The 24503-nt window shown below is 39.4% G+C and overlaps 1 protein-coding gene across 1 annotated transcript; it reads left to right on the top strand.

Moving 5' to 3' along the window:
* The first annotated feature begins 679 nt into the window (after positions 1-679).
* Positions 680-24238, top strand: NOL11 (nucleolar protein 11). The gene is made up of 18 exons (XM_065415830.1): positions 680-829; positions 6069-6182; positions 7690-7746; positions 8512-8657; positions 9087-9144; positions 10822-10960; positions 11364-11561; positions 14799-14875; positions 15404-15527; positions 16531-16637; positions 17633-17710; positions 19123-19307; positions 19796-19921; positions 21570-21797; positions 22403-22481; positions 23299-23391; positions 23701-23808; positions 24103-24238. Exons 1-18 carry the CDS (start codon positions 680-682, stop codon positions 24214-24216), a joined length of 2181 nt encoding a protein of 726 aa, XP_065271902.1. The 3' UTR covers positions 24217-24238.
* The last annotated feature ends 265 nt before the right edge of the window (positions 24239-24503 follow it).

Raw genomic sequence — 24503 nt, 5'->3', positions numbered from 1 at the left:
GTTTACAAAATAAATAGACGTGGGGTCCTTTTTCTGAGCTGCCTTCTGAGCTTTGAGGCTGCTCTTGGGCTGGATTTTTCAAGCTTTTCTCTGCAACGAGAAACTCCGTTTGTAAATGGCAGCTGAGATTCTTCTCTCTGGGAGCTGGGGCTTTAAGTCAAACATCAAATGTTGGGAAACTTGTGGTACAATCAGGAGAGCTGCCAACCTGAGACGCTGAGGACCCAGCAACTCACTCTCCCACTGGAATGGGGGTGAGGGGATGCTCAGCTCTGAGACCAGGATTTGAACCTGCATCTCCCACCAGTCAGAGAGGGGGAAACCTCCCCCTCCAGAGCAGGGCTCTGACTTGCCCAAGGTCTCACAGGACATCAGTGGCGGAAGGAGAGGGGAGTCTGCTCCCAGCACCCCCAGGGAGGGACCACGCAGAGCTGCCTCCTAGCACCAAACGCCTTCCTCGCCCATAGGGGGGGCTGCCGCTCCCCAACCAGAATAAAGATAAATGCGCATGCGTCCTCCCCAGCAGTCCCCCCCCCACTCCGCATGCGCATCCCCTTCTAGCGGTTGGTTCTCGCGCGCATGCGCTTGCTTCCCCTTATTGGCCGTTTGCCGTGGCTCTCTCGCGGAGCGTGGCCTTGCGTTCTTCCCCAGCTCTCGCGAGAGGCGGCAGCTCTGTAAGATGGCGGCGCTGTGTGAGGAGTTCACGCTGTGCGGCCTGATTGCCAGCGCGGGAGCAGGGGCTGGCCAGGGCGTCCTGGGGCTGGAACCTGGCCCGGATCCCGACCGGGTGCTGCTTACCGACCGCGGCAGGACGGCCACTCTCTACAAGGTGATTGCCCCGCCCGGCTGCGGACGTGGCCGCTCTCTCGGGGAAGCCTCGCTCCTCCGTGGGACGGGACCGCGTGAGATCCGACTGCCTCGTTCCCCTGCACCGCATGCTCGTCGGCAGGGACCCTCTGCGGAGCCCTCGGGCTCCCAGGCCGGCCTGTCTCGTTCCAGCCCCGTCTTATATATGTGGGGCAGGGGCAGCATCGCAGAATTCGCCGCGGCTGCCGCCTGCCGGCTCCAGGGCAGCCCCAACCCCTGCTGCCGGCCACCAAGCGCGGGGTGGGGAAGGGTTAAGCAGCCTGCGGGGATGTATCCCTTGCCCATGTGTCCCTGCTCGGCGCCTCTGCCGCTTCAGCTGCCGCAGGAGCCCCACCGTGTGTTAGCAATAGCTTCTCTACCCTCTCTTGTCTTCAGGCACCTGCGGAGCGCTGTGCGTCAGGTCTGCGCGCCCCCCAAGCCTGGCCTTGCGCTCGTGGGACTCGCTGTTCTGCATCAGGGCGTGGGTTTCTCTAGTCTGATTACCCAGCTGGCCGGTACCTGATGTTTCTGAGGGTAGGGGAAAAAAACATGTATTTCCTTCAGCCATGCTGCTCTGCAGTATACCTAGTCTCTCGTGCAGAGCTGTAGTTAGCAGTGTGGATAGTTTCTTTGCTAACCCATAGGGAAACAGTCTGTCATGAAACGTGATAGTTTGTAACTTTCCATTTTAGAAGGCAGTGCTACAACTGTGTTATATGACTGTTTTTGATCCTACAGTCTCCATTGCCTGCTGGTCTGGGGAGTAACATTGGAAATGAAACCCCACCATTAAATGACTTTACTCTTCAAATATCTTTCATTTAAAAAAAAAAGTTGCTGAAGTTAAAGGATAAAATGTCATTAAAAAATCTTCATTTTATGTTAGAGACACACAGTGGTGTGAGGTAATATATTTTATTGGACTAACTTCTGTCAGTGGCAAGCTTTCGAGACAAGCTTTTAAGCTTACAGAGAGCTCTTCAGGTCCTGGGACCAACACGCCTACAACACTGCATACAATCATTTCATGTTGACAGAGCAAAATAGAAAAGTTAATCATCATGTTCCTATTACGCCACTGTCATTTAGGGCAGCGACGAAGCTCCTCCACTCCTGTCTGTTTCTGGCAAGTCTTTCAATGGTTCCCCAGCTGTGCCCCAGGTTTTTCAGCTCGGTTTCCACAGCTCTTTGCCATGTTGTTTTTGGGCGGCCTCATTTTCACTTGCCTTCAGGTGTCCATCTTATTGCTACTCTGGTGATGGAATCAGTTTCCATCCAAAGCACATGACTGATCCATCTCGAACACCTCCTGGCAATGATGGTGCTCAGATCCTCTGGACTGCACTGTGTCAATTGATCTTGGTTTGAGATTGTTCTGGGCCAAAAGATACGGAAGATTTTTCTGAGGCAGGTTGTATGGAATGAAGACAGTTTGGACATGTCATACTTTCTCATTGCCCAGCATTCTGCACCATAAAGTAGTGTTGAAAGTATGCAGCTCTGATAAATCTTGAGTTTGGTTTTGGTGTTGTATGTTGATGATTTCTAGACTGTATTTGAGCTCCTGAAGATGTTCCTGTCTTTATTGATTTTTGTTCTGATGTCCTGGCTTGTTCTACAGTCCTGGCTGATGGTGCTGCCCAAGTATGTGAATGTTTCTACATTGGCGAGAACATAATCCCCTATCCGTACTGGTAATGGTGAGGCAATATTAAAGGTCATGATATCTGTCTTAATGCGGTTGATTTTCAGTCCCATTTGCTGGCTGAATGCATTGAGTCAAGTTGTTTTTTCTTGTATATGGGGTTGGGTATGTGATAGGAGAGCGACATCTGTGAAGTCCAAGTCTTCAAGGGATGAGAAGAGTGTCCATTTAATGCCTGTTGGTATGTCTTCTGTTGTACGCCGCATTACCCGGTCGATGGCAATGTTGAAGAGGATTGCAGACATGACACACCCCTAACGTACTTCTGTTTTGACTTCAAAACTGAGCTCACTATGATCAACACTGCATGTAAAGTTGAAATAGAAGCTTTTGATGACGCTGATTACACGGAAAGGAATTCCATATGCCTGCAGAATTTGCCATAGGCTGGTCCTGTGAATGCTATCAAAAGCCTTCTCGAAGTCTGTGGAAATGTATGTAGAGTTGCCGTTGCAGACGAGCCCTGAAGAAAAAAGTTTTAGACACAAAATCCCAGAAACTAAAGGACAAATACCACAAGCAGTATAGCCAGGCACACCGGGAGGTCAAACCCCTTGTGAGAGCGGACAAACAGCATTATATTGATAATTTGGCAACACAAGCAGAGGATGCAGCTGCTCATGGTGAACAAGGAACCGTCTACAAAATGACGCAGCTTATCAGTGGTATACGGCAGACACCAACAAACACTCTCATCAGGAACAAACAAGGCCACCTACTAACTGAAAAAGAACAAGAAATGTGCAGGACAGAGCATTTAAAATAATTACAGGGAGCCACCTAAAGAGGAAGCGAACTTCCAGGAGGCAGAAGAAGATCTTGATATCAACACAGACACCCCAACTAAGGAAGAGATCATTCAAGCCATCAAGTACTGAAAAAATGGGAAAGCTCCTGGCAAGGATAACTTGAATGCAGAATTGTTCAAGGTAAATCCTAAATTAGCAGCATCTATCCTGGCCCCTCTACTTACATCAGTCTGGGAAAGGGAAAAAGTTCCAGATATGTGGACCAATGGGGTTACAGTGAAGATACTAAAGAAAGGAACTCTCAGTGATTGTAATAACTGGCATGGTATCAAACTTTTTTTTTATCTGTGCCAAGCAAAGTATTGTATAAATTTATAGTCCAGCATATATCAGAGGCAGTTGATAGCGTTCTCAGAAAAGAGCGATCTGGTTTTCGGAAAGGGCATGGATGCACAGACCAGATCTTCACTCTATGAAAGAAACAGCAACTCTACATAATTAAGAAAAGTTCAGTAATACAATAATTCCATTCTCCCATCAATTATCTCCATTGTCTGCTTGCTGTAAACTCTTTGGTGTACTGTAGGGGCTGCTTTTTGCTGTGTGTACCGCCTTGATCTCAGTCGGGATCTTTAGGTGAGGCTGTAATGCTGCTATGATTAACATATGGGTGCAAATCCCAAGGTGTACGAATGTAAAGGTATTGGCAGAGCTATAGTACTGGTCTCCAGATCAAGGAAAAGACATTGAGTGTACAATACAGAGAGAACAAAAAGGAAGCAAAATTTAACAGTAATGAACATGATGGACTACAGTTAGCCACATAAACTGGTCAAATGGCATAATGGGACAGAGTTTAAAGCAGGGGTTCTCAAACTGGGCGGTCAGGACCCCTCAGGGGGTCGCGAGGTTATTATATGGGGGGTTGCGAGCTGTCGGCCTCCACCCCAAGCCCCGCTTAGCATCCAGCATTTATAATGGTGGTAAATATATAAAAAAGTGTTTTTAATTTATAAGGGGGGGTCGCACTCAGAGGCTTGCTATGCGAAAGGGGTCACCAGTACAAAACTTTGAGAACCACTGATTTAAAGAGAGAATTTCTCCAACGTTTAAGTGATTGTTTCTTGGAACAACTAGTTCTAGAATATTCAAGAAGAGGCAATTCTTCGCTTAGTCTTGGGTAATACTGTCACTTCTTGAATTAGCTTGTGTAGCAGAAACAAAAGAGTAATAGTGAACACAGTATAGTTAGGGTCAATGTGCTTGGGGCAGGTAAGATACCAAAAAGTAACATAGTAACACTAAACTTTTTAAAAGGGAGAAATTAGGTTAGGCAAAAAGGCCCTAAACTTAAAAATAACAAAGTTAAATTCTTAGAGGTGACATAAATGCTGCTTTATTATTATTTTTTTTTAAAGGCATTGGAAGATATGTGGACTGCTGAACAAAAAGAAAACAAGGGTGGCTAACTGCCATGGTTAGAGAAGTTATTTGAAACAAATGAAAATCCCTCAATTTGGAAATCTGACCCTAGGGAAGCCAATAAATAGGAACATAAATAACACACCAGGCAGTGAAAGGGAAATAGCTAAAAATGTAAAACCAAATGAGATTCTTTAAATACATCGGAAACAGGAAGTCTGTGAAAGAATTGCTTGGTCTGCAGAATCAGTGAGGCTTAAAAAGGGGAAGGATGTTATTAATGCAAAGTCAGTTAGCTTCTCGGTCTTTGCTCCTGAGGATATTGGGGAGATACCGAACCTGTAGCTGTGCTTTGCTAGTAACGTGCATGAAGTACTATCGGATCAACCTGCCTGAAGAAAAAATGCTGGAGAAAACTGATAAATTTAAAAAGCAATAAGTCAACACCCAGATGGCTTATGTCCAAGAGTTCTGAAGAAGCTTAAGTATGAAGTGGCTGAGCTTCTAACAAAAATATGCCATATCTTATTTTAAAAAGCCACTGTTCCAGAGGGTTGAACAGTAGAAAATGTTATACCTGTATTTTAAAAAGGCTCTAGGAGTGACTTGGGGAACTCATTCCCATTGGAAATTGAGGCCAAGAATTTAACAAGATGCAAAAAGGGACTGGACACTTACATGAACTCTGGATATTCTTGATCTCCTAATGGTGCCAAATTTTGGAAGGGATATTAAGCCTCAGGGCTTAAACCAATTTTTAACTAATAGTGTATATCTACGCTTCAAGCTGAAGGTGTAATTTCCAGCTCAGGTATATGTACATACGGTAGCTTTGAAACTAGCATGCTAACTATAGAACTGTAGACTCAGGCAACAGAACGGGCTAGCTTCCCAAGTAAGTACTTACGCTCCTAGACAGGATTGTACTCAGGGTGGATAGCCCATCTTGCTGCCTGTGCCAATGCAGCTACAGTTATATTTTTAGCATGCTAGCTCAATCAAAGCTAGCATGTGTACGTTTGTTTATGCAAGCTGAAAACTACATGTTCAGCTCAAAGTGTAGAGACCAGGATGAAACCTAATATGGAAGAACGGCAGATGTGTGGTAGTTTATTATGGGGTTTTTGCATCTTCCTCAGAAGCATGTGGTACTGGTAACTGTCTGAGCCAGGGCTACATGGACTTCAGGTCTGATCCAGAATGGTAGTTCCTGTGTTCTTAATATAAACTCCATATTCAAATGAAACTTGATTAGTTTGTGTTTTGTTTTGACTCCTTACCCTTTTTGGAATTATGCTTGCGTCATCCATGGAAATCTAAATTACTTATTCTTCTCACTTGTCTAGGTTTCAGACCAAAAGCCACTGGGTTGCTGGTCAGTCAAACAAGATCAAACTATCACATGCCCAGCTGTGTGTAACTTTGAAACTGGCGAATACATTGCTGTCCATGACGATAAGGTGAGAGATCAATTTTTCAGTGTTTAATAATATAAAGTCTTCTGAGTGAATTACAAGTAGTTGTTTGTGATTTAGCTATTTGAAGTACTGGAAAAGTGTGGAATTTTCCAGAATCAATGCAGCTACTCATTCTCTTAGGGCTTTTCAAAGCCTGGAATGCCCCAGGTTGCACACCATCAGAATATGGAGCACCTCAGTCATTGCATCTTTGTGCATTCAGTGGAGAGGATGGCATGCAGCACTGGGATTAGACACACATTGGGGCGGGGGGGTGGGGGAAGGAGGGGAGATCTTATGTTGAGAACCACATATTCAGTTACTTACCTTTTTGAAAACTTGAAAGTTCTTTCCTATTAAAAAGTCTTTTCATATGATAGACATAAGCATAAGAATATTTTGGTTAAAATAAACTCTAAAGTAATAAATATTTACATTTTACGTTGTGAAACTTGCATTAACACCCTATTGAGACGATTGAGGTAGTTCACACCTTCACATCTCCTGTTCTGCTACCATCCTTATCTCTTTGGGTATGTCTACACTACAGGATTAATCCGAATTTATATAATTCGAATTTAGGAAACCGATTTTATAAATTCGAATGTATTCGGCCACACTAGGCACCATTAATTCGGTGGTGTGCGTCCAAGCTACCATAGTAGCATCGATTTCCAGAGCGTTGCATTGTGGGTAGCCAATAACATCTAATTGCCAATAACATCGAATTGCGGCCACACTAACCTTAATTCGGATTAACAATACCGATTTTGACGCTACTCCTCTCGTCGAGGAGGAGTACAGAAATCGAATTAAAGGGCTCTTTAATTCGAATTAAATGGCTTCGTTGTGTGGACGGGTCAAGCGTTAATTCGAATTAAAGCAGCTAAATCCGAATTAAAGTCGTAGTGTAGACCAGGCCCTAGTTCTCATCTTTTAAATAGGTAACTGAAAAAAAGTTTGTGCCTATATCTACTTCTGATAAATAACCATGGATTCTGTTTCTTTACACTTCATACACTTTCTCATGCTAATGAATTATATTTAATAACTAGTGAACCCTACTATATCTTTCCGGCCTGGGCCCTGACCTGGTAGAGGGTGGCCTTGATCATATCCCCTTCCAACTCCTTTCATCTGAATTTTCCTTTTTCCTCCCTTTCAGTCTACCCTCATCTGGTTTCTTTTTGTTTTCCTTCAATCATGCTACTGTATCTTCTGTTCTCAAAAATCTATCCATTCTCCCTTTCAAATGCAAACTTCTTACGGTTGTGCTGAATTCCTGCAGTCTTAAATCCTTCAACTCTTGCCTGGGTCCTCTGGCTGTCCCTCCCACACAAACCACTTCCTTGAGACTGCTCTCACTAAGGTCACTCCTTGTGAATTCAGAATTCATTCAAAATTTCCTGATCTGTTTGCTTTCACTAACCAATATTTCATATGCCAGTCTGTGATATACAGCAAATGGACTGTTTCATCATATTTATAAAACCATTTATTTTTTTTAAAGGTTTTAAGAATATGGAAGGATGAAGATGTTAATTTGGATAAAGTATTTAAAGCGACAGTAAGTTTTATAATTAGTAATATATATACACTTTAAAATTAAGAATTTTTGGAGGGGAGGATGTTAGCTTTGCAGTGAAATGTTGAATTGTTTTTTTCCAATTACTTGTCTCCTTAATTTACACTTTGAGTAGTATAGAACATTACTAGTAATTCACCTGTGTGCTTAGGTTTAAAGATCTTTCTGACAAACATTAGAGTTTAAACGGTTAATAGGACCAGTGATAACTCTTTGAAACATAATAGAATTTATAGGATTTGGGATTTTCTGAATGGGCCACTGCGGTAATTAAATTTCAATACATAAGGTTTCTTCTAGCCTATTGCTGTGAGTAAAAGGTAAATTATTCAACTGAATGGGAGTTTGTCAGAAAATCTTTATTTACATTTTTTATTGCTTTGTAGTGAGGTCTGGTTGGTGGATATGTTGTGCTTTAGCAGTTATATTTAAATTCCTAGTGTCACTTGACTGTTCCGAATTGTAACCTACCTAATGTGACCCAGAAAGGTGATACTAATTAATTTGGAACAGATGTTTTTCTAACAATTACCTCTTTCGGCAGTGAAATGATGCGTCACGATGTTTCAGAAAAGTGGAACTTGTTGGGACTCCATTGTGAGGAATTCTTCACTGGCAGCATTCTATTGCTAGTCAGTTTTTATAAGAAATCTGTAGAAATAAAAATAAATCAAATGTAGAACAGTCTGGGGGCAATGAATTGTGAATGTAAAATACACTTTTCAAGAGGACACACTTTCCTTGCAGCTAACAGCTGAGGTATATCGGATACATTCACTACCCCACACAGAGCCACTTGTGCTTTTCAAAGGAGGTGCTGTGCGCACCTTAGATGCTCTGCTGGCGGCACCACAACAAGAAATTGAAAACGTTCTCTCCGATGAAGTCATTAGGTGAGTGATACAATTGTAGGGAACTAGCTTCATAATCCAAGGAATTGATGGTCGTATGTGAATCAAGTTCTAAGTCTGCTACTGTCTATCTTGTGTGCCCAGAAGTGTGTGTTGCAGAGGTGAAAGCTGCTATCGTATTTTAAAATGTCTTCTGCACTATTGTTTTATGGCTATAAGGCTGTATCGTATTAAAATGAGAATATATGTCTAAATACATAATTAATGCATTTAGATGACTGAATTGATGTTGAAGATCACAATGATAGTCATCAGTTCTATTGGCAGTGCATCCAGAAGATGTACCTAGAGTTTTGAGGTGTTATCTTAAATGTATCTATTGCTTATGTGTATTTAGTTCATTGCCCACTTAAAAATGTTCAATTGTTTTTACTTATAGCAAGAAATAATCCTACAACTTTCAACTTTTAGGTGGAGTGAAGCTTTCATGGAAACTCAACAACCTGTTTTAATTTTTACTACTGAGAAAGTGAGTGGCTTTTTAAAAACTTTTTACAGTAAAAAAAAAAATGAAATTCTAACAGGGTTTAAATCAAAAATTAGTCTTTCATTGCATCTCTTGCTTAATTTCATAAATATAAACTTTCAATATGTAAAGTATTGTAATATTTCTGTTAACTATTTAATTGAATTCATATTACAATTGAGTTGCCCTGTAGTGATGAGCGTGACTTAGTTGAAAAAATGTACAAAATGTCATACAGCTTTTCAGTAATACTGAACTTGTTCTCATTACCCCAGGGATGGGGCAAAATTCAGGACATTTAATTATGATGGTAAACGTAGTGACAACTTAAAAAATAAGTCTTACAGAGGCCTACAACTTTAAAGCTATATTTTTACATACAGTAGAACCTCAGAGTTACAAACACCTCAGGAATGGAGGTTGTTCGTAATTCTGAAATGTTCGTAACTCTAAACAGAACATTATGGTTCTTTCAAAAGTTTACAGCTGATTATTGACTTAATACATCTTTAAAACTTTATTATGCACAAGAAAAATGCTGCTTTCCCTTTATATTTTTTTAGTAGTTTAACACAGTACTGTATTTGTGGGGGGGGGGTTGTCTTTGCTGCTGCCTGATTATGTACTTCCAGTTCTAAATGAGAGTTTGGTTGTCTGGTCAGTTTGTAACTCTGAGGTTCTACTGTATAAAACACAAATTATTTACGAAGATGACCCACTACAAAACTCTCATTTTGGTGGGGAGGGAGGAATTCCTGTGTATTTATCTGAAATACTGTACATATCTCTACAAAGTGACAATCTCATTGAACTCTATCGTTATTTTGCTTCCAGGGAGGGAAACTAGTTTTGGTATGAATCTAGAGCACAATTAAGATTAAAATCAGAACAGTGGTAGTATTTTGTATTCCTGAGTCCCTAGGAGCACCTGTCATGCTTTGTTTTGAAATCTTAAAATAAAAGCTGGGAAACATTAAGTAAAAGATAACCCTCATAACTTATTCTTGGTGCTTGGGATGGAGAGGACTCGCCCTGCAACCTCCTCAGAAATCTTATGTTTAGCCAATGAAATGGTTTCTTGAGCGTCATGTTTGGTTTATTAACCAGAAAACATGTATTTGTTCATGTTTAATAGCCTCTTCTGACTCCTTCAGATACACTGTTGATTAGTGGCTGAAAGTGATTCTCTGATATTTTGGCTTTTTCATTAACTTATTTTTATCTTCCCTGTAAATCCATTTGTATTGCATTAGTTTATAATCAGCAAAGAGTCCTGTGGCACCTTATAGACTAACAGACGTATTGGAGCATGAGCTTTCGTGGGTGAATACCCACTTCGTCGGATGCATGTCAAAGTGGGTATTCACCCACAAAAGCTCATGCTCCAATACGTCTGTTAGTCTATAAGGTGCGACAGGACTCTTCGCTGCTTTTACAGATCCAGACTAACATGGCTACACCTCTGATACTTAGTTTATAATGTCACTTCATTTTGCATTAATTTTACAAACTGTTTAATGTGAGTTATTTTTGCAACATGTCCAATTAAGAGTTTAGGTTCATAACTCTAAATGGCATGTGTGGCAGTTCACTACTACTAGTCTGTAACAATAATATCTGTAGCATGTCCCTGTTTTGTAAATGAAATAGCTGTAAACTAATTTTTTTTTTTTTTTTTAGAATGGGAATTATTTTGTGTATGTGCAGAAGGTTAACCCAAATACCCTGCACAAGTACAAGCTTGAACAAGAAGAATCATCACATCCACTGAGTTTTACAGCATATACAAAAAACAAGATTCTCACACTCCTGTGTTTGTGTAAGTCTTATTTTATGATGGGTGTAACTGGTTGAAACTTGTAAACTAACAACTACAGTTGTTTGTGAATTACTGTTGTCTAATATAAGAACTTTTTTGGATTAAATGTTGTGTAGAAGTAGTAATTAACTTCTTTTTAGCATTTTCTAGTTCTGCTGGCTGTAAAGTCTTACACCTGATCATGCTATGTGTTGCACAGTGAGATGTCTTTAAGAAAGTTCTGCATTTGAACTCTCTTCTGAACTTACTGCATTGTAATTAAAGTCAGTCCATTTAGGTTAGTTTTTTGTGTGCAGATTTTATAATGGTCTTAAATGTACGTATGAAGTTTTAGAAAAATGCAGAAGCGTGGTTTGACACAATCGTTAACTTAAAATGTAGTGTCACTTTTCTCTTCTGATAGATTCTAATGGATGTGTGTATAAGATTCTGATGTCACCACAACAAAGTGTCCCAGAGGAAGAGCAAATTCTGTCCAAGTCACTACTGCTCAAAATTGTAGTGTCTGACACTGTTCTAAAAGGAGCTTCATTAGCCATCCTTGATAAAGATCATGTTGCAGTACTGGGATGTTTGGATTCTCCACCTAATATTGCTAAAGGTAACTTTGAAGTGACTTGTTTTGTTTAACTTCTAAGACAAAATTAAGTTGGCCACATAGACCAGTTGGTGGATTATTTTTGTGGCCTCTTCACAGGAAAGAATGATCTTGGTTGGAATTTCTAATCAGGGAATTTACAACTTTTTTTCAGAGACCCAATTATTTAGTGGGGATGGGAAGGAAACTGAATTTCAGACAGAATGCTAGTTTACTGTTGGAAACAATTGTGTACAGTTAATTATACAACTGAGTGGTCTGTAATCTACACATACTGAAAGGACGTCTCTAATGGATTGTAAATAGTAGTGTCAAACCCAAGACTAGAAACTACTTTTGCTATTGAATTTCACTCTAAACTCCAATATTTCTATACTGTTTTTGCACATGGTATGAAAATATAGTGGGAGATAACGCTCAGATATTTTACAACTTGTTGGTAATTTCAGCATACAAAAGGAGAATTATCTACTTCTACTGCAAATAAAGCTGGCCGGGAAATAGAATTTCAGTCCTGGGGCAAACTTCAAGTTTCCAAAACATTTTCTGTCCTGAATCAGGATGAAAAGTCAAATTTTATTCCTGGGGGTATTGTGTGTCACTGTGCGTGCACAGAATTTATGTCCCCCACAGATTTCTTTGCTTCCCTGCAGAAAAATGACTTCTGATGGGGAAGCGCAAGAACGGTCACGCGCCCCAACCCAGCAGCACAGGCAGGTTGCTTCAGGCACACAAACCAGCCGGTAGAGATCACTGCCAGGGCCGCGGGGGCAGGCTGGGCAGTCGTACGTGTGAGAGAGAGAGACAGACACTCTCCTTATTGCTCACTGTTGCAGCACGCTCAGCATGGAGGGGCAGGTCTTCGGGGTGTTTTTCAGGAGATAGGCGTGGGGCAGGCTCTGTCCCCTTCGGTAGAGCAGAATGTAGCAGCCTGCCTGCTTAGTGAATTGTTCCCGTTGTCTTTGTTAATTCCCCCAGGAGTATAAAACAGGTGTAAAAGTTTTAAGGCTCCTTTTACATTGCCAGAGTGGTGTAAAGGACAGTATGGCCTTATAAATGCTTATGGTGCTTTAGTGATTAGATTTCAGAGTAGCAGCCGTGTTAGTCTGTATCCGCAAAAAGAACAGGAGTACTTGTGGCACCTTAGAGACTAACAAATTTATTAGAGCATAAGCTTTCGTGGGCTACAGCCCACTTCTTCGGATGCATATAGAGTGAAACATATATTGAGATAGATAGATAGATAGATAGATACAGAGAGCATGAACAGGTGGGAGTTGTCTTACCAACTCTGAGAGGCCAATTAAGTAAGAGGGGAAAAAAAACTTTTGAAGTGATAATTAAGATAGCTCAGTACAGACAGTTTGATAAGAAGTGTGAGAATACTTACAAGGGGAGATAGATTCAATGTTTGTAATGGCTCAGCCATTCCCAGTCCTTATTCAATCCTGAGTTGATTGTATCTAGTTTGCATATCAATTCCAGCTCGGCAGTCTCTCGTTGGAGTCTGTTTTTGAAGTTTTTCTGTGTAAGATAGTCACCCGCAGGTCTGTCATTGAATGGCCAGACAGGTTAAAGTGTTCTCCCACTAGTTTTTGAGTATTATGATTCCTGATGTCAGATTTGTCTACCAATGTGATGTATGCCATCATGTGCCAGCAATGCCCCTCTGCCATGTACATTGGCCAAACAGGACAGTCTCTACGCAAAAGAATTAATGGACACAAATCTGACATTAGGAATCATAATACTCAAAAACCAGTGGGAGAACACTTTAACCTGTCTGGCCATTCAATGACAGACCTGCGGGTGACTATCTTACACAGAAAAACTTCAAAAACAGACTCCAACGAGAGACTGCCGAGCTGGAATTGATATGCAAACTAGATACAATCAACTCAGGATTGAATAAGGACTGGGAATGGCTGAGCCATTACAAACATTGAATCTATCTCCCCTTGTAAGTATTCTCACACTTCTTATCAAACTGTCTGTACTGAGCTATCTTAATTATCACTTCAAAAGTTTTTTTTCCCCTCTTACTTAATTGGCCTCTCAGAGTTGGTAAGACAACTCCCACCTGTTCATGCTCTCTGTGTGTGTGTGTGTGTGTGTGTGTGTGTGTGTGTGTGTGTGTGTGTATATATATATATCTCCTCAATATATGTTTCACTCTATATGCATCCAAAGAAGTGGGCTGTAGCCCACGAAAGCTTATGCTCTAATAAATTTGTTAGTCTCTAAGTTGCCACAAGTACTCCTGTTCTTTTAGTGATTAGAATTGGTCTAACTTTTTGGACTGAAAAAAAATTCCTATCAAAATGTGCTCCAGGAACTGTTTGCTACTCACCTTTCTGGAGATTGTCAATAGCCAATATAAATTATAAGTTTGATTCCCCAGCCCTCACTTGCTCTTCAGTTGCCTATGATGTAACACTGAGCATATGCCTGCATATATTTGTTGACTAATAACTAGAAATAGAGGGTCAAACCTAGCCACATTACTATTAGGTAACGAGGTTTGGGGATTTTCTCCAATGCTTCCCACTCCCATTCTTCATCCATTGTATTGTAGTTTAAATAAATTACCGAAATAATTGAAACCAGAGTGATTATATTGCATTATTTTGACAAATAAAATGTGCAGAATTTTAAAATATTGTGCGCAGAACCTTTAATTTTTTGGCACCGAATTCCCCCAGGAATAAAATGTGAAGCTTTTACAAGACTGAATATCCAAAATGGTTTTGGTTTTGGATGTGCTGAAATGCAAGACAGCCAGGAACATGTCTGTAGTTCTGAAATCAAATATACTCCCCGTGATCGTCGGGTGCTGGCGTGGCTGGTTTGATCAGACAGGAAAGCAGGACATCCTAGAAGCTCACCAGGCATATAGCGGGGCAGCCCATGGAGCTTGCTTTCCAATCAGCTGGCAGGCTGGCCTTTCTGGTTTCCATCAAGTTTCAGTAGAATTACAACTGCTTGAAAAGTTTCCAACACAAGAGTAACTGCAAGTGCTAGCAAGAAAACAACCTCATTTGATTTGCCAAAATAACTTTTGCTGTTCCTTAGTGCTGGGTGCATTATATACATTCTGAAATGCAATTTCATTTTATTTTGGGAAGCCTCTCTCTGTAACTGAAGACTACAGAGAAATGTCATGTCTGTCACTTTGAACGCTCAGTGTATCTGGTTTTTTTTTTTTTTTTTTTTTTTTTTTTTTTTTTCCTTTTTCTGTAGAGTGCTTATCTATATGGAATACAAAATTTCAAACATTGCAAACTTCAAAAGAACTACCACAGGGAACCTCAGGACAAGTAAGTGTTAGATTGAAGCCTACAGTACCATAGATATCAAACAAACTTAGCATTTCTATTTCACTGTATAAATGAGTACGTACAACTGGGGAGGCGGGGGGAAGGAATGTTTTGTTTAAGCCATGGTAAGAGAAACAGTAGAAGTTTTGAGCAGCTTAAAATGATAAACACTTTAAAACGTTCAACTCTTGACCACCTCTCTTCAGGCAAGATGGGCTCATGCAATAAAACTGCTACAGGGCTATCTAAAAGGCAGGTTTTTTTAAATCATAAATTGATTGATTGAAAAGTTTTGAAAGTCCACTAGGAGGCACTTAGTCTACCCAAAAATAAAGCTTTTGTCTCATTCACGTTGCCTGATCAATAATGCTAAGACAGTTGGAGTTTTAGACAAGGGTAAGGGTAGATGGAAAGAAACATCTTACTGAGATGTTTAAAAAATATTGATTTGAATGGATTTTTGTGCAGAAGTCCAAATTAGCTTCTGTACTTCATCTGTTAATTAACAATGTACTTAATATTTTGTAGTTGTGGTGTTATGGAGAGAAATTTTTTTTAACACATGGGAAGGTGCTAACTGTAATCGTATACAAGTGTGAAACTTCATCCTTGGCAGCTGCTGTTGGAAAACTCAAGGATACTCAAACCTCAGGTAAGAGTTTGATTATAAATATTATTTAGTGAATACTTGCAATTTCAGCATACATCATACCATTAAAATTCTGTTGAAAAACTTCATAGAAAAAGAACGGGATCAGGCTTACAGTAAAATAGCTGAACTCTAAACAGCTTGAACAGTAGCTTAACTTTGCATTCTGTTCCTTTGCAAAAACTTGTTGAAATATGCACATGAGACAGAGCATCCTAACATGCCTTGGTGATGGGGAGGGAGATGGTGCTTATGAACTGTGAATTTCCTTACAATATATTTAACAACGTTAAGCATTCACTTACCACATTTATTTGTATGGATTTTTGTAGAGGAATAACATGACTGTCCAGCATGCTACTAAACTGTTGTATGTTATGTTAGTTAAAACTTTATTACTTCTATTAATAAAACTGTACTAACGCCATTTAAGTGGAAGCTTTTTTAAAGCATCTTTACATACAGTGCTGATTTTCATTTTTTTTATTCCCCCCCCCCCCCCCCCCCAATACAAATTCCATTATTTTCAGACTTCATATGATAGTCTTTTGCTCAGAGGTAGTTCTTAGCACAGCCTTTTCTGAAAATAGAGTATTGTGGAGTCAACTTAACACCAGTCGTACTGTTGCATCTGTAAAATACTGTTGAAAGTACATATCTAATTCATCCTAAACATTAGAATAAAGTCCAAGATAGATTTCAGAGCAACTGGTGCATTTGTATCTTGACTGATACAGCAATTGCGTGGACCTTCTTTTCTAGGAAAACATTTTTACTGAATGCTGATCTTAAACTTATTTTAATTTTATTCACAAGATGCATGGAATTGGAAACAAATTTTGTATTAACAGGGAATGACTCAATATTTTAAATTGTTGTAGAGTTATCAGATTGCCTGCTGCTATTAGAGAGAGAAATAATAGGATTAATTTGCTTCTGTTCTTTGAGTGAATGTAACTTGTAACTTTTATATAGATAGATTAAATCTAACTTTGTGTTTGCACAGGCATGAGAACTGTGTCTTCATATGTGAATTGGAATATGCTTCCAGAAGATCTGGCATCTCCACGTGCACAGCAATCTGTAACTGCTAAAACTGAATCCAAGAGAACTGTAAGTTTCAGGGTTGTCTCTGCATTATAAGTAAGGCTATGATTGTCACTGAATCCGTGACTTCCATGACCTTTTCTGCCCTGGGGCTGGAGCTCCCAGCCAGCCCTGCCCTCGCGACTCCCAGCCCTCAACCTGGTGGGGAGACCCTGCAGCTGCCTGGCCGCAGGCAGCGGATCCCCGCGGCACTGCCCAGCTGCAGGTGGTGGACCCCCGTGGCGCCCACACACTGGAGCAGTGGAGTACCTGGGAGCCCCAGCAGCAGTGGGTGCTGAATGCACCTACCCCTTTTGTCAGGGATATTTTTAGTGGAAGTCGGACAGGTCACAGGCTGCCGTGAATTTTTGTTTATTTCCCATGACCTGTTCGTGACTTTTACTAAAAATATCCGTGACAAAAACTTAGCCTTAATTATGAGTGCGTGTATTTTCAAAACTTCAGGGTTGGCTCTGGCAGCTAACAGTGTTTGTTTCTAAAACTGTGATCAAACCTCTCAACATTGTTCGGCTGGTGACCATAAGCCAATGGTGCCCAAACTTTTCTTGTTGTCTTCTGTCCCACCACCCCCCTCCCTCCAGTAATGGAATCTGTCTCTGCCCCTTCTCTTCCTACCCCCCCCCCCCCATTACTTTAAAGTTGGCTCAGCTGAGGAGTTTTGCTGAAGCGGTGCTGGGGGCTGAACTGGGATGGGGTGGAGAGGGAATGAGGGGAGAGTGGCGGCCAGGGGGCGAAGTGGAGCAGGGCTGGGGTGTGGCGTGGCGCTCCCCGTCTCAGGTGGGGACTGGCCTGGGCCCTGCTGTGCACCCCCCTTGAGCGTTCCTCCACACACCCCTATGGGGGTGCGCCCCACAGTTTGGGGAACACTGCCTTAAACCCTACATACTATTGCTACAACACACAAATAGCACATTCATGCTGTTCCTAGTTATTTTGATGAAAATTTTTGTCTGTTCAGGCTTTGAGGGTAGCTTCGATTTATTTTTTTCCTTAAATTACAGTTAAGGTCGAGAAGGAACAATGATGCAAAAGTGCAGCGAGACACCCTTACAGTTGAACAGCTTTTATCAGATATAAAGGTAAGTAACTAAAATATCCTTAGCTCATGTTTTACTAACCTATTAGAATATCTCAAAATAAGTCAACCAATCGAGTTCTGTCATTCACCCTTTTCCTTTCCTGTCCTCGTAGCTTGATACATGTATACTTGTAAGAACTAGCCATATTGGGGATTAAACCATTAGTGTATATAACTATTCTGCAAGAAGAACTGCTCATGCATAATACTAATGGTATTAAAGCTAGCTCTTTCTACAAAGCTTTAGGAATGTACTGTACAGCATCTGGATAATTTAAATATTATAAATGTAGCCTTGCCTTTAAATTTAAGACCTCCATCTTTGTGCAATAGACATTCTGAAGTAAATGGTGAGACTTAAAAAAAGTATTCTGACTGAACTTTAGACTTGTAACTTTTTGGAACTTTTTCTGTCTGGAATATTTAAATTCGTTTTGATTTAAATAAGACATCGATATGGAGGCATGAGGCACCCTGACAATTAATATTCCAACATAAAACCTTCTTCCCAAATCTTCTCACCTTAGTTTCTAGATACAATGTAAAACAAGCTACTTAAGTTTAATTATTTTATTTTGGAAGTGATAATAGGACGGACTTCACCTTCAAACTACTTTTTAAAATTAATACCTGTATCAATAATAATTTTTCACTATAGCATATCAATTTAGAAACAAGTTAAGCAACATCCTGGTGCAGTTTTGAGAATTGCTGAACTAATTTAATTGTATTTAAACTTATAAAAGTAAACCTGAGCTGACTAGGCAGAAACATTGCTTTTGGCTGCATGCTCTGATTAACTCCTGGAAATTGTTGCAAACGGTGTGTGATCAAAAGTGCTTCCCCTCTTGTTTGAAAGTTCATGGCTGCTTTAGTATATGCAACACATTAATTTTAAAAAAATTGTTGTTCAGGCAATCCTAGTGCTGTAACTCAAGTTGTTTGTTTGGAAATTGAGTAAAGATCTTTGCAAATATTATAGTAACTAATGAGAAAACAGTTACTGAGTAAGGGTTGAATGAGACCACTCCCATCTGATTAAGGGTATAATTTTCAGTTCTAGATCAGGTCTTTTGGTCGTTATGACAAGGCTGTCAAAAGGGGTAATCTTAATCTCAGCTTTTTCCCTTCCGATGTGGTGGTAGTCTTATTAGTTTGCAGGAAGAAGAGCCCTGTGTCGCTCGTAAATTAGTCTCTCACCAACAGAAGTTGGTTCAATAAAAGATATTATATAACCCACCTTGTCTCTCTAATATCCTGGGGCCGACATGGCTACATCTACACTGCATGTTGTTATCTGCAGTCTGAAGTGTTTTGTTTTGTTTTTTTCTCCACTTTAGTCAAATCAGTAACAATATGCTAGTCATAATCTTGTACTTCTAACACTTTTGAACTGGATAATGTTACTTTTAGGATTCTTCTCAGAATGATATTGAAGAGGAATTGAGGCAGTTCTTGTCAAATGCACAGATGTCAGACTTCCAAACTACCATTGGATACATTATAACAGGTCTCGTGAACAGGTGTAAAACAGAGCCAACATTTTACCCTCGAAATTGCCTGATACAGTTGATCCAGACACAAGGACTCTCTTACAGGTGAATATTAAGTGTTTAAGTCCAGTTTTTGAAAGTGACTAAGCCGCTTATGTGAAGTATTAAAAGTGTTACTTGTGGTCTAAATGTGGAGACCTTTACCAGAAAGTGATTATTTTATGACTTTCTGTTCTCACAGGAAGACCTGTAGGATTTCTGTTGCAAATATCAATTTTATATCATTTTATATATAATTTTATATAATCTTATATAGCACTTTCCACCAGTAGATCTCAAAGCGCTTCATAATTTTTTAAAACATCTATCATTTTCATCCCTATGAAGTAGGGCAGTACTTTTACCCCATTTTTACAGATGATGGAACTGAGTCACAGAGAGTCTAAGTGACTGTCTGTGGCAGAGCAGGGAGGTGAACCTGGGTCTCCCAAGTCCTAAACTAGTGCCCTAACCACTGGACAATCCTTCTGCACCTTAATCAGTCGTTCACATGTGGTCTAAATGTGGGGACTAACTTCTTTATTCTGCTTCAGTTTGTGCCCAGACTTAATGGCAGTTGCCTTGGAGAAGACAGATGTGCATTTGTTGCAACTCTGTCTACAGCAATTTCCTGATGTTCCTGAAGCAGTTACCTGTGCTTGCTTGAAGGCTTTCTTAAGGTAAGTGGGAAGCTGGTAATATATTTCCCTTCTGTTAGTCTAGTTTTTACCTGAAGACTTGGTTTCAGTACATTTCTAAGAATCATTTTAGTGTTCTTAGCTTTTTTTTATAGATCAAGAGTTAAACAATATTTTAAGAACTTTCAGGAACCTGAAATTGTATGTATGTATTCTTGAATTTTTACTCACCACTTCGTTAGTCAGCAAATTACTTCAAAGTCCTAAATTGATGCCATGATTGTCTCCTCTCCTAGAACACATTATTGGCATTAGCCTTGTTTCCACTAAAACTGGACGCCCCTCCTTGCTTTGATAGCTGCTTAAGATGGAAAGCTTAGTCAGTTTTGCCTATACACCATGCTTTTTATGTAACTCACCATGGTTTATCACCCTTACAAAAATGCTGAACTATTGTCTTTCCTTTTTTAATATTCTTTCGGATGGTATATTGCTAAGACAAACCAAAGCATAAAGCCAGGCCAAAAAAAAGACTGAATAGCAGCTCTGACAATCTCCAAAATACTTGGAGCCATCCATCTGCAGATTCATTTAAATGCAATAAGTCTTTGTCTCAATATCTTCTCCAGACTAGCTAATTAATAGTGTAACAGAAAATTGTGAATGCACTTGTTTCTTAAGTGTGGCATAAGTTATGGATGTTGTGCAGTCCCCAGACACAGACAAGAGGTTAAAGTGAACACTTTGCTGCTCTTGGTTTTGAGTGGCCTGTGATACATTTTTACCAGGGCCTGTCTTATGTTGGTTTAGCTTGCTCCTGTAACCTTAAATGGCAAGCTAAACCAATATAGAACACTGATAAATTAATTTAATGTCCACACACAATTAATTAAATAGTTATGTTTAACTAAACATAACACCTTTAGTTAAAGTGGCACAATTTTGTGTGTTGACAAGCCCTTAACACTAAAATTCTACCTTCTATCTGTGCAAGATGCCTATTGACTAAAACAATTTTGTAAACTGTTTGGATTGCCAAAAGTTACTATCCATGGAGACTAACTCATTCTTTAAAAATTTCAAAATGGCAAACCGTGTTGTTCATATTAGCAGCTAATTGCCTGTCAACTGCCTGCATGCTAAATGTTGGAAATAATTATAAACATTTTAAGGAACAGAACACATAGCTTTATATAAGGGGGGGAGGGATAGCTCAGCAGTTTGAGCATTGGCCTGCTAAACCCAGGGTTGTGAGTTCAATCCTTGAGGGGGCCATTTAGGGATCTGGGGCAAAAATCTATCTGGGGATTGGTCCTGCTTTGAGCAGGGGGTTGGACTAGATGACCTCCTGAGGTCCCTTCCAACCCTGATATTCTATGATCTATGAATGCCATATAATCAAAACAAACTTAGTTGGATTATACACCTTCTTTAAACAAGTCCATAATAGAACGACTGGTGGCACGGTAGTTAAACTTGTGGTGCTAGAATCAGTACACATTTTATAAATATTAACTCTGAAATACTTTAACTGGATTTTTCTCTTGTTCTTTCATCTGTATTGTATGCTTCAAAGTGCTAATAGACTATTTTGGTGTAAAAAGATTGATAGTGTTGTTGCCTGTGCAGAGAATATACAAACATAAAGCATTTAATAGTCTGTCCTTGGAACTACCCTTCCTTCTTATAGCATCAATGACGACAGCCTTCAAGGAACAAATGTGAATTTAGATTCAGTAATCAGTTACATGGATATTACACTCAATGATCAAGTCGAAAAACAAACTGAAACTGTACAGAATGGCTTCAGTTCTGAACTGATGGAGGAGGATAGCTGTGATATTCAGTTAACACCGAAACCCCATGTGGTGGACACTGAAGAATTATGCCCTATTGGACCACAAAAGGCAGCACTGCTGTATCCTTTGATGCATATATGCCCTTTTAATTTTGTTACGTCATTAATTATCTCTAGTTTGATTAAAATACAGGCTGTAAAATAAGTGGTGCTTACCATTAGCCTTGTTCCAAAGTCTCTTAGCCTCTTTTTAATCATAAAAAGCTTGTCAGTTGTGATAAATAGGTCATAACCACACAAAAAGTGATAAGGCAGTCTTTGTATTTATGCTGTAAAATAAGTGATACTTAGTTTTGATTTACATTTACTTTTTCTAAGTATACAATTTCATGTTGCAATAGTAAAAGTTTGGTCTAAAATGTTAGCTTCACAGAAAGAGTAGTTGGTATTAAGTGTTTGGCTGGCAAAGTAACTATTAACTATGTAACTACAGTACTTCTAAGAAAATTGAATCCATTAAAAAAACAAAACATGCTACACTCAGTCACTGAGCCTAACTTTTATCTCATAGTAGAAGCGCAAGGACCGGGGAGAAGAATATTCAGAACCCAAAACAGCATTTCTCCCTAGAAGTCTAGAAAATTACTTTAACAAAATTAAGATCCACTGAATCTTTGTAGAAATGACAATTCTTGAAACTGTATTTCCTGAATAATCCTGCACAGAAATGCCATTCTCCATTCAGCATACAGTGAAACATTTCTCTTGCCTCATCTGAAAGACCTTTCAGCTCAGCAAGTCATTGTAAGCATATTATACTTCTTAGAACTAATTTATCAGTTTAGCTCTTAACTATAAATCAGAAATCTTTTTTTTTTTTTAAGTTGCATAGAACTTATTTTTCATGTATTGGTTTAAGATATCAAATAAGAATTAAAAATGGTCTTGCATGTTCTGAAACTAAATTGACAGTCTCTAAAAATGAGATCAATACACTACAATTAACAACAAATAATGAAATATTTTTCCTTTCCCTCATCTTGTATGCTTATTCATGTGCTGATTCAGTAATTCTTAATCTGTTCTCACTGAACAAAATGTGTCTGTTACTGAACCAGCTCTCTCACTAATTATATTTGTTTGGGGGCAGGATGGGACTTCCAAGACTTCAGTTGTTGTGCGCAGGACACTGTTGGCCTAATCCTGGTAGTCAGTGAAGTTTAATGCATTGCAATTAAGATCAGTAAAGGCAAGAGTGATCACTGTTTGAATGTGTTCTTTAACAAACTAATGGAAAACTAGGTCCTCATGGATTGGTGATATGTCTGGTGTCTGACTCAAGTAGCAATGACTTAGGTCTGTCAATACAATGATTAATGTTGAATTTCTTCTTACACTTCAAGTATGCTCAATCTGCTAGTTTTCTGTGGTTTCCAGAATTCACTCTAATCACAGATGGTATCAAAAAGTCTTGAGACTAATAATTCAGACTTACTGTACAAGTTCGTAGGTAGCTGAAAACTAGTATATTAAAATTTACAAATAGGGGCATGTTCAGGGGGAAATAACTAAGGATCTGTTAAATGTCTGTTATAGCAGTCTGACTCTATTTTCCTTCTAGCTGTTTCTCCGGTATTTGCAGTACCTGTATATAAAGTGCAGTGAAAACGTTAGTATGGATTTTCCTGGCATGCTTTCTCCAACCATAAACCAGGTGAGAAGATAGCACTAAATATTACCCTAAATTTGGTAATGGCATAATTTTGTAGTTGATCAGTTCTGTTCTGTATTGTATTGCATTTATTCATTACGTGCTAACAGATTAATATCTTTATAAAGTGGCTTGGAAAAAGACACATTCTCCCAAAAAAAAGGGGGGGGGGGAGGGTTCATTTTATATCGCTAGAAATTAACTTTCAATACAAATGTCTAGTTCAACCTTTGAACTTGTAATCAGTTAAGCAGATGTTAGATGTCATTAAACTATAAAACACAGTAATGCTGATTTGTCTTGTTTCCTCAGATTATGGACTGGATGTGCCTGTTACTAGATGCTCATTTTACAGTTGTGGTGATGCTACCAGAAGCAAAAGGATTGCTTTTTAGCTTGCATAAGTTTGTGAGAGCACAAGTAAGTTACACTTCCTATAATACTGAACTAATTTGCATATGGATTTAGTATCAGAGTGACATGTGGAATATAAAAATACAATCGACTCAATTATATACGTTTGTTCTCCTCTACTCATATGCTTTGTCCTTTGCATCAAATTTCTACTGTCTTCCATCCACTACCGCCCCAGAAATGACAGTATTGCAGTGATCCTGTATTTACATGTGCACCATATAAATGTGCAATTGCTTTTCATATGTGAAAAACATTCCATAAGCTTTGTATTATAAACATCTTAATTTTTCTTTTTAGGTACGATTTTACTCTGAACTCAACAAGATAGAAGGAAGTTTGCAAGAGCTACGAAGAATAAAACCCCAAAAAGACTTTGGCTTATATTCTATTGAAATGTTGGAACTGGTTTGAATTTGATATGTATTCTTCATAAACTTATTTTTTATTTAATTCCTTCTCTGACAAAGATTTATTTTCTCTTCATAATGGGTTGTGAGCTTTCTGTGCAGGGTAACATGGTTTACTCTGTAGCTACATTGGGGGATACAAGTTTGAGGTTTAATGTATAAATCTCTCCCATTTTCACTGGATGACATATTGAAGACATCACATGACATCAGAATAATCATACTAGGAAAATATACTCCGAGTAACACTCTAAAATGTGACTTGATTTTACGCAAACTTGATTGTATATT

The sequence above is a fragment of the Emys orbicularis genome, chromosome 13, assembly GCF_028017835.1.
Source record: "Emys orbicularis isolate rEmyOrb1 chromosome 13, rEmyOrb1.hap1, whole genome shotgun sequence".
Taxonomy (NCBI): Eukaryota; Metazoa; Chordata; order Testudines; family Emydidae; genus Emys; species Emys orbicularis.
Note: the sequence above shows the minus strand (reverse complement) of the source record. Positions and strands in the feature narration are given on the sequence as shown.

Bases quoted from the DNA above. Each gene is read 5' to 3' on its own strand.
- NOL11 (XM_065415830.1), top strand. From the start codon at position 680: ATGGCGGCGCTGTGTGAGGAGTTCACGCTGTGCGGCCTGATTGCCAGC. The intron at 7,747-8,511 runs GTAAGTTTTATA...CTTTCCTTGCAG, and splicing joins ATAAAGTATTTAAAGCGACA to CTAACAGCTGAGGTATATCG. The intron at 16,638-17,632 runs GTAAGTTTCAGG...CTTAAATTACAG, and splicing joins AAACTGAATCCAAGAGAACT to TTAAGGTCGAGAAGGAACAA.